This window comes from Exserohilum turcica (assembly GCF_000359705.1).
Source record: "Exserohilum turcica Et28A unplaced genomic scaffold SETTUscaffold_15, whole genome shotgun sequence".
Lineage (NCBI taxonomy): Eukaryota > Fungi > Ascomycota > Dothideomycetes > Pleosporales > Pleosporaceae > Exserohilum > Exserohilum turcicum.
The window spans coordinates 661,309-672,303 of NW_007359970.1; the positions used below are offsets into that span (position 1 = coordinate 661,309).

Genomic DNA, 10,995 nt, shown 5'->3' on the forward strand with positions numbered 1-10,995 from the left:
TAGATATAAAAATCTATGCAGATAATCAAGCTGCTCTACTTAGGTTAAAGACTGCTTCTAATAATCCAGGCCAAGAATGGCAAATTAGATGTATAAAGGCAACAAAGAAACTAGAGGAGATAGGTATACGCCCTAGCCTTTACTGGGTACCAGGCCACCAAGATATCCCTAGGAACGAAAAAGCAGACGCCCTAGCTAAAGAAGCTACTGAGCTAGACCCTCCTTCTACTAGCAAAACTAGCCTAGCTATTACTAGCTTGCGAATTAAGCAGCTAGGAGAGAGAGAATGGCTAAGCTAACTTGAACAGTATAGGAAAAAAGCCACTAGCAAGAATCCACATACGTACGCAGCAAAATACAAGTGGAAGATAAGAAAGCAAATTGCTATTCCTAGCAATACTAGAAGACAGATTTCTAGCGCTTTCTACCAACTTAAACTAGAGCACTATTACCTAAGGGACTACCTATATAAGAGAGGGAAAGTGGATTCTAATAGTTGCCTCTCTAACTATAGGTCTATACAAGACCTACCTTATATTCTATTTAGATGTAATCTATATAGAGAGGAAAGGAAAGGACTAAGAGAAGCCTGCGAAGGCGATCTATTACTACCTATCCTCCTTTAAACAAAAGAGGGTATAGAAGCAACTATTACCTTTATTCAAGAAACAAAGGCTAGAACACAAGCCTGGTACGAGGGAAACACAGAAAACGAGGAGTAATACCTGTAACAGGTAGCCATACACCTCCCCTACCCTATCCTCCCCCCCCCCCCTACCTACCAACTAATAGGCTACGAGCCTCACCTTCATCTAGTTAAAACCCCTCCTAAATATTGTAGCTAGAAACAACCTACTTAGATACTTGTAGGCCTAAAAACCCTACACGTCTTATATAGCCTTTCAGGCTGAAAAAGGACGTTAAACTAGAATAATAAAAAAATGATAAGCAAGAATTCAATAATAATGTAACTTTAGAGGGCTTAGCTCTTACGTAAGATATTAAACTCCTAGAGAGGTTTACTTCTAAGAAGTAGGCTAAACTTACTAAGGTATTAATTCTAGTTATTTATTATATTATTTATTAAATTAAGTAAAGATATAACTATAAGTAAAATAAGATTAATAAAATTCTAGCGTAGCGTAGTTTAGGAGGTTCTTACAAAGGCTAGCTAATAGGTCTTAGTATACTATTCTATAGCTAGCTAAGTACTAGTAGCTATGCTATAGCGTAGAGAGATCAAGCTATATTACTAAACTAAGTGGAGAAGGCTCTTTAACACGCTAAAGATTCTAATTGCGCTACTAAAAGCTAACTTATAAAAAAACTTAAGAATATTAATTAATATCTTAAGCTACTTAAAGTAGAGCGTGCTTAGCTACTTTAGAAGAGGATTAAGTAGCTTATAGAAAACTATATAGTTTAGAAAAGAAGTAGTATGTTATAATAGTTTTTAATTATAGATACGTACTAACACGTGTTAGCTAAGTAGATAAAAAGCGCACTATGCTTTACATATAAGAAATAGTCGAAGATCTAGAATGAAATTAATAAGAAGTAGCATAAGAAAATCCTCTATAATACTGCTACACCTACCCTAGTCCCCCCTCTACTACTGACTATCTACTTAAACTAACGTGTCTTTAGTAGTTAATAAACACTTAAAGTACTCTTATATAAAGAATATTAAAAAGGCTTAAGTAAACTTAATATAAACTTATTAAAGAGTAAGAATCTAAAGAGGCTTTTTGAGCTTTTATAAAGGACTTTATACCTAAAGAGTTAGCTATAGCTTAGGATATAAAGTAGAAGTAAGTTTATTATAAGAATTTATTACTTATAAGTACTAATAAGCATAAGTACTAAGAGCCTAGTAATATCTTTAAAGGTCTTAATATAGATACTAAGTTAGAAGACACTAAGCTATATATCAAGGCATATAGTAGTAATAAGTGTAAGGAGGAGATTAAGGATAAAACCCTATATCTCTTAGATAATAACTATAGATCTATTAGTAGCTAGATAGTTAATAAGGCTTAAAAGAAGGAGAAGGAGAAGAAGGAGGAGTAGGGTAAGAAAGAAGAGGAGGAAACTAAGTTTAAGGGTTTTTCTAATAGCAACTAGGTATATAATAACGTGTAGATAGCTCATTAGTTGTTATTATAGCTAATAATTATAAGCTATTAATAAAAAGCAAGTTCTATATTTATTTTTTAATTCTAGCCTTGCTTGCCTAATTTAGTTAATATGCTGTAAAATAGAGTTTACTTAATAGAAATTAAGTTTTAGAATAGAGCTTGTTTATTTTGTATACTATATGGAGTGCTCAGTAGTAATAGTTAAGTAAGACCTTCTTGTATTTCTCTTAAGAGACTTTTCTATCTATAAACTTTTTCTACTAGCCTTAAGTTATTATATATAGTTATCATAGCTCTAATAGCTATAGCTTTATACAATAGCGGAACCTATATTACTAGTACTAGATACACTTAAATCTCTAAAGATAAGTGCGCCCTATCTCTCAAAGGGTAGTAATTAATTAACTCTTACTATAGTTCAGTATCTAGCTATTAGCGCAAATAGGAGTAACAAAGAAAAAGAGTTACTCTTAAGATAAAGAGAGTAGTGGACCTAAACTCTATAAGTTGGAGATCTATCTAGTTAAGATCTACAATAAGGCTCTAATAGTTGCGTAGGCCAAGTTTAGGCTACTTTTAGAGAAGCAGCAGACGCTTCTAGCAGCTATCTATACGTGTTCTACCTTAACTATAGCTTTATACTCTAACATCTAACGCTAAAAGCTATTAGTATAAAGCATCTCTATAATTATCTCAAAAGTGAGTCCTACTAGACAATCTCTTCTCTAATCCACAATACTACATTAGCCTCTCTTAGCTAGTCTATCCTTATAGCAACAGCTAGCGTACGCTCTATAATACTAGTCTACTCCTCTACAGCATATAAGAAAAAGCTAGTAAAGGTAGTAGTTAATAACAACTAGTCTTTCTAAATAGTTAAGAGGCTATTATTTTAGCAATTTCTCTACTTTCTTTAGCCTACTACTATGAATATTAGCTATTATAAATTTGACTCAATGTTTAAAAGTTAATATAAAGACATGGCTGAAGAGTTGCTATATAACCTTAACGTAAACACGAAAATATTAATTACGCTAGATGCCTAGTCTACTAGTAACTACCTAAGCTTTCTATCAGTTAAAGGATACTACGTTAATACCTAATAGAAACTTTGAGAGAAGCTTTTAGATTTTATCCCTATACGTAGAAGGCATACAAGAGCTTCTATAGCTTAAGAACTACTAGCAGTCCTTTTAATAATAGGCACTTCAAAGCGCCTACAGGCTATTACCTGCAATAACGCTACTAATAATAGTACGCTTATATAGTTAATCTAGGCAAGCATATAAGAGAGAAATATTAGCTAGAAATCTAGCAAAAACACTATCTCCTACCTAGCTTTTATTATTAATCTAGTTAATTAAGACATTATTAAGCATTTAAAGCTAGCTGCTCTATTAGACGTAAAGAGCAACAAAGAACAATAAAGGCAGCAAGTTAATAAGATTAGTGTAACGGGTCGAGTCCTATTAGACTGCGCACGCAACTACAACGCGCCCACCGCGCCACAAAGGCTGGCACAAGATATCAGAGCTGCTGATATCGTTGCGTAGTTGATACATAAGATAGCCACCGCTATCTGTACTGTAGCGGGCTACCTAGCCCGTTACAATTAGAACCTAAATCTTAGTTCTAAATTTACTTTGCAAAGTATATATATAATTATTACATATCATTATTATGTACTAACTTAGAATAGCTTTAGGCTATCTATATTATAATTAACTTATTACTATAGCGATACAAATGATTTCTTACTATGTAGTAACACATACCTCTAAAACAGCGTCTCTCTATTATCTATAATATTAAAACTTGGTAGAACTCTATATATAATTTATAAAAGCGTGCTATTAAGCTTTAGTAATATATTAATATGTAGCTAAAAGAACAAATTATATATTGGGCTACAACGTATTTTAAAAGCCTTAAAGGTTTTAATAATGGTAGCATTAATTCTTAAGATCTTAAATAGCTATGGCTATTAGCACAAGAGTAGACTTATCTTAAGATAATTACTTAGATGCTTAGTTATTTTAAGACAGCTACTATAGCTATAGGCAAGAGCTAAAAGCCTTAAATTCTATATATCTAGTTAATATATAACTAATTAGCTATTTAATTTTCTAGATTAGATAACGTTAGATCTTAGAAAAGACTTAGGAAAGTAGGAGAATACTAAGTGGCTATAGGTAGTCTAGGCTGCTACTACTACTAGCAGGTCAAAACTAAGTAAATACTACTTAAAAACTAATAGCGAGTAGGGTTTTTTGTTTAATTACGCAATAATTCTTAATCTAATAGAAAAGCTAATAGCGTATAAGGTATATTTGTTATAGTGAATTATTATAGTATAATTCTAATGACCTATCTAGAGCGATATATGGAATAACTAAGATGAGTGTTATGGGCAAGAGAGGCCTAACTAACGAGTATGCATTCACCTATTGTACAGAAGAAGAAAGATACAAAAAAGAACTATCTAGAGGGCCCTCCTTTGATAGTTATTACTCGTACAAACGCCTAGACCTTTAGTCTTTCTTCTTACTTAAGCTTATTTATATATAGCTAACTACGTTATTTAGTTACGTAACTAAAGTCATGTGATTCACTACTATGTGACCTGTAGGTCATACCTCTCTGGCGTAGCCCTTTACAATTTCTAATGCCTATATTTTCCTACAACCCGCCCTACCTATCTATAATAACTAGATATAATTAATAAATTACTAATTATTATATAATTTCTCTGCGTAGGTACTCTATACCTAGCATAAGTACCCTATACCTAAGTACACCTATAGACAGTGTAACCTAACCCTATCCCTACCTAACATCTATGCGACCTAACCCTACCCCTACCTACGCTACAGTCTACCTAACCCTACCTTTACCTATAGTCTGTGCGACCTAACCCTACCTCTACCTTAGGTCCGTGCGACCCAACTCTATCCCTACCTAACGTCTGTGCGACCCTACCCTACTCTATACCCATCTTGGGAACCCTATACCTATTCGCCAGTCTAACTACGCTCCTCTAATAGTTTATTAGCTATCACTTAAACGTTAAGCTTTGTAGGCGCAAATCCTTGCGTAGACTCTTTAAGAATACGCTTAACTATAGCCTCCTCTTCTAGCTTATCTAGACGCTTTAATTTTAGCTTATAGTTGCGTTAAGGGCACTTTCTAGCACGTTGATTAGATAAAGTTCTTTATAGGACGTTGTAGATAGTAGTAGCATAGTTTACACTTTAAATATATTACAACTAAACATTAAAAAGAGCAAGTTAAAGATTAGGTTTAGAATATATTAATAGATAGTTGCGTTGTTAAGACTTTACGCGTTATAGTGATGAAGTTAATAGGCTAGTGGGGCGTTAGCGACTCGCTTGGGTTAGCGACTCACTTGTGAACCACGTTATCTAGTAAGTCGGTCTTTCTTATTAAGCTTCCTAGCGCTAGTCTCAAGTGAGCATATAGCGCGAGTACATATAGTGCTTTCTCTCACACCACCCCTATCTATCTTACTTTCACCTTCCGTCTGTGCGGCCCCTCTTTTATTACGAACCTTCTATTGTTTACCCCCACCTATAGCCGTTTATCCTGTCCAAGATATGACAAATACGAACCCCTTGATAAAATCGAAGACGTCTTCCATTTCAACATAGCCAATCGGATTACCAGGGCAATACAGAAGTTGGCGTACAACCCCTGCAATCTCACCATGAATATTCAGTAAAGAGGGGTTTGTAGCAGATAGTGATGGACCCTGAGTATGATGGTGAGGAGATCTTCATTCTATTATATACCTTGAGAAAGGCAAACAGGCGGCAGTAGGGACGTCAGTTGCGAACCTGTACATACCAACACTGCAGGTATTCAGGACGTAACCATCCATCTACGCGGCCATTTATGTACTTATCAGAGGAAGATTCGTCATGCAGAATCTGTCCAGTGGTCTAAGCGTACTCTAGATCTTCCGCAGATTCGCGGTGGTAGGGGTAATGTCCGTCGTGTTTATAGCTTTGGCCTCGCGGCCTGGCCTTGCAAAGCATTAGCAACATTATCTCTTCCTCTCACGCCATGTTTCCTGCCTCGTTGGTTCCCTCAGAGATGTCTCGTCGCCGGTTCTGTCTGACAGCCTTGGCGCTGCAGACACTTCTCCCGTTTGCATCCGCAGCATACTTTGAGAACCACGCTGATGCCCTTCGTGAACTCGAAATCCCCGTTGCGAGATCCGTACACGCTCTGCAACCCGTTCCCGGACGCCAGTTGGACAAGCGAATTGGTAAAGCAGCAATACCGCTTGAAAGCAGAATGATGGAGTGCTGACATCAGGGTCCTCCGCTAAATAGCGGCTCGGTCCAAACGCAAAGGTACCGATGTCCTTCGAAACACACTGGACGGATCAAACTATGTCATCAACATTACGCTCGGCGGACAGTCTTATGGTGTCCTTTTCGATACCGCAAGCAGTGCATTCTGGCTACCCAGAGCCAACTTCACTTGTGTGGACTTCAACAACAAAGTGCAGTAAGTATACTGCGAAAGGTTCGCCACGAACACCAGATTGACTTGTCTCTCTTACAGACCTCAATCCGCATGTGGCTTCGCATCGTATGGTCCTCAAGACTACACTGGCGGCCAAGTGGCGAACCAAAACTTTAACGCTTCCTATGTCACTGGAGAATTCGCAGTGGGCACGGTTGGTCGCGAGAAAGTGACGTTTGCGGGATTGACCGTGCCTGATCAGCATATTGGGTTAGTGGATAGGACATATTTTTACGACCAGAATGGCTTCACGAGCGGAATCATGGGTACGTTTCTTATCTATGTCTCTCTCTCCATTGGTTTGCGAAAGTATCGAAAAAAAACACCCAGCAAACCGCATATATGTATGTGTGTGTAAATCTGACAATGTACAGGCTGGGGACTCGGCAATTACACTTCATATTATTCAGGAAATGACCCGAGTCTGGACGATGCAACCGATCCAAAGCACACTTGGATCCCGACCAACACGTGGATCCAGAATGCCGTCAAAGAAGGGTTATTGGAAAAGCCCATATTCTCCGTGAACCTAGGCAACAGAACGGAGAATGCGGCGAACCTAAGTATATCTGGCTTCGTGGCTGTAGGCGGCGCGCCGCTCAAGGGCCTTCCCTACACGGGCGTCTGGGCCAACTCGGCCGTCCACACGGAGACGTACCAAGGCTGGGGTCTAAAGAACAAGTATTCACACTGGAATGTACGACCCGACGGCTTCCAGATTGGCGAGAATTTCATCGAGTGGTCACCCGGTACCTTTGCCAACACCGACGACGAGGTCTTCACTGTCATCGACACGGGAGCCGCGTGGACCTACGTCACCAATGAGACTGCCGTGGCCATTGCCAACTCCTTACAGCCGCCCGCGACGTGGTCCCCCTATGACACCGCATACATTGCTCTGTGCAACGCCACAGTGCCCAAAATCAGCATTCGCATTAACGGCACCAATCTCCCCATCAACAAGAGAGACATTCTGATGGATGGCTGGGCCGGCCAGGCAAACACCTCGACCACCCTGTGTTGGCTGGGCTACCAGCCCGTCCTCCAGCCCAAACGCGGTGGCTCCGCACCGTACATCCTTGGCGACACGTTTCTCAGGAATGTGCTGGCTGTGTTTGACGTGGGCAATTTGAGAATGGCCTTTGCCTCGCTGGATTGGCAGTGAGGTGGCTGATATCTCGATATATACATACTGTAATGCGAAATTGATACGGTAAAACGAAAACAAACCCGGGATTCTGAGAGAAAGAGAGAGAGAGAGTGTGTGTGTGTGTAATGTGTTGATCATGAAACAGTTGATAATAATAATAAACATTCCTACAGCCCGCAACGGAGCTGAAAAGGGGTGCAGCTTTAGCTGCTTTTTAAATTTTGCTAAGTTATTTAGGGTCCTGCGGAGCTTATATATATTAGTATTTTAATAGTTTATAATAGTAGTTATAGCTTCTCTAGCTTCTATAACTTTTTTAGCTTTTCTAGCTTTTTCAGCTTTTCTAGCTTTTTTAGCTTCTCTGGCTTTTCTGGCTGTTCTGGCTTCTCTGGCTTCTCCGGCTTCTCTGGCTTCTCTGGCTTTTCTGGCTTCTTTGGCTTCTCCGGCTTCTCTGGCTTTTCTGGCTGTAAGTACTAACGTTCTGGCTTCTCCGGCTTCTCCGGCTTCTCCGGCTTCTCTGGCTTCTCTGGCTGTTTTGGTGTTCGTCATGTGACGAGAGCTTGGCAGAACTAACCTAAAAACGGAGATTCCTAACATCTTGGCACCCCTTTGACGAATGATAGTAGAGCTTCTTAGAGCCAATAAGAATCGATTCTGCCAACGAAGTCTTGCATTTTGAGCCCCTAACGTGCAGGGTCAGTAAGCTGGGCAGATCAGTAAGCTAGGCACCCCACCAAACTTCGCGCAACGTTCTGCGCAATTAAGCTACAATAACGTATTAAAATAATATAAAATTAAGATATATAGTTTACTATTTAGCTTTATATAAAGTCTAAGTATGTCCTTTAACGTTATACTTCGTGCACGTTAGTAGCGCGCGCTAACGTTACTTACTAGCCTAGTTCTAGCTACCCCCTATAAGTAACCTTTCTACCTCTGCTATAAGCTGCTAAGCCTACTACACCTAGATTACTCTACTAGAAGTAATATATTAACGCTATTAATCTTACTTTGGCTACTAACGCTAGTTCTCTTTATATAGCTTCTTATTTTTCTCTATAAGTATTATTGCTAATTATATTATAAGCTAAGTGCTCTTAGTAAGCTAGCGTATTGCAACGCTTATTAGACTCTCTAGCTGCTAGCGCAGTCGCTCTTAGAGATACTACACCTGCTACTAAAGCTCTGCTACTGTATGTAGTGTCTCTATCTACATTACTGCCTGCGCTGTAGTGTTATTATCTATAGTTGTCTGTGGTAGAGATGGTGTTCTAGCTGCTATAAGCGACGATAGAACGCGATTTAGATTAGGAGGGACAAGCCCTGTTACCTAAAAGCCTGCCTAGATATTCTACTGCGTAAAAATCTTCAGCTAGATCTATATATAGGCTATAAGGAAGTCTATCTTATTAACGTAGTAGACCCTATGCTAGGTAAGCTCCTTAACCTTACGTCCGTACACGCGCTTAAGAGGAGAGTAGTGTAATGGGCGGGCCCAACGGGCCGAGCGTACGACTACTTACGCCATCCATAGCCAAAAAGGCAGTAACAAGACTTCAAGCTTCTTGAAGTCTAGGTAGTCGTATAGATATACTCGATCACACACACACTTTAGGCGTAGCCTCTTACAAGTAGTAGCTTACATCTAGAGGCTAGAGGAGGTGCAACGTGTGAGGCGGCATATAGAGAGTGATAATCTTATTCTTAGTGCAGTACTAGTTAAACTCTAGCGTTGCGTGGCTACTATAACTATCTAGAATAAGCAGCCAATAGACTCTAGCTGTACAAGCTGTTGTATGCTAGTTGAAGTGCTTTACCCACTCTACGCCAAGCTGATTAGTCGTCCAGCCGTTGTCTGAGGTGCCGATAGTCTAGTCTGGTGGGAGATTGTGATACCAGCTGCTCTGGTGAACCTTGCCAGATAGTATCACGAATAGTGGCAGAGACTAGCTAGACGCGTTAACGCACTTAATTACTATAACTTACTCCTAATTGCCTAGCTATACAACAACTGCCTAACTAACTCTATTAGAGCTAGTTATAACTTTTAACGTGCTAGCAACGCCTATTGCAAACCTAGTCTTATTAAAGTTATAGATATCCTAGTCTAGCACGCTGTACGTCTAGCGCGTCTCCTCTACTAACTTAAACCACGCTACGATTGTAGCAGAATCTTCGTACTAGGCGCGCTAGCTATTAAGCCTTCTACTCTACTTTGTCTAAAGCTCTAGCTAGCTCTAGATAAAGCGCGACACCTATTTCTTGCCTACAGGTTGTGGAGGTGGATCTTGGCCACGCGCGGCAAGTAACGCGTCTGCCATCCGTCGTACGTTGATAATATAGGGTGGAAAACTATAATAGTTAAGGTCTAGAATCCACTATACAAGGGACTGCTCTTTAATAGACAATAGCTTATAGTTAATAGACTATAGCTCTAGTTATAGCTAAGTACTATAAACGCGAGTATATAGTGTTAATTATAGCACATTATATACTTTTGCAAGAGCATAGATAGATTGTTTTAGATTATTATAATAAGACGCGATAGCAAGGCTTATTCTACCTTCACGAGAAGTATGTATAGAACGTTGTTGTCGTAGCATGGTGGTGGTTGTGTAGAGCGTCGCGTCAAGTTTGGTGGGGTGCCCAGCTTACTGATCTGCCCAGCTTACTGACCCTGCACGTTAAGTACTGTGTTCCACTAGTAAGCTGCGCACCCCAGTAAGCTGCGCACCCCACCAAATCCTCACAACTCTATCTGCGCCAACGACCATGACTCAACAACCACGGCCTAAGGTGACATCTCGTGAAGGTAGACTAAGTCTCGCGATGGTCTCCTATTAGAATAAACCATGCCAATCAATCTGAGCCCTTGCGAGAGCGTATGACGTACTAGAATCTACTCTCCGGACGCGTCTCCGTGGTGTCCACCCGCGATCAGAGATAGTCTCTGTCAACCGAAAGCTATCAACTACTGAAGAGCAGTCTCTCGTGCAGTGGATCCTAGACCTTAATCAACGAGGCTTTCCACCCTATATAATTAATGTACGACGCATGGCAGACGCTCTACTCGCAGCCCGCGGCCAAGATCCACCTCCTCCACCTGTAGGCAAGAACTGGGTGTCGCGCTTTGTCAACAGCCAGTCTGAGCTTCAG

The 10,995-nt window shown here is 39.9% G+C and overlaps 1 protein-coding gene across 1 annotated transcript; it reads left to right on the forward strand.

The window, feature by feature from the left end:
• Positions 1-6,251: 6,251 nt before the first annotated feature.
• Positions 6,252-7,854, forward strand: SETTUDRAFT_27350 (uncharacterized protein; the record flags this gene model as incomplete). Its single annotated transcript, XM_008025523.1, has 4 exons — positions 6,252-6,426; positions 6,494-6,671; positions 6,729-6,955; positions 7,064-7,854. 4 exons carry the CDS (start codon positions 6,252-6,254, stop codon positions 7,852-7,854), a joined length of 1,371 nt encoding a protein of 456 aa, XP_008023714.1.
• Positions 7,855-10,995: the final 3,141 nt, after the last annotated feature.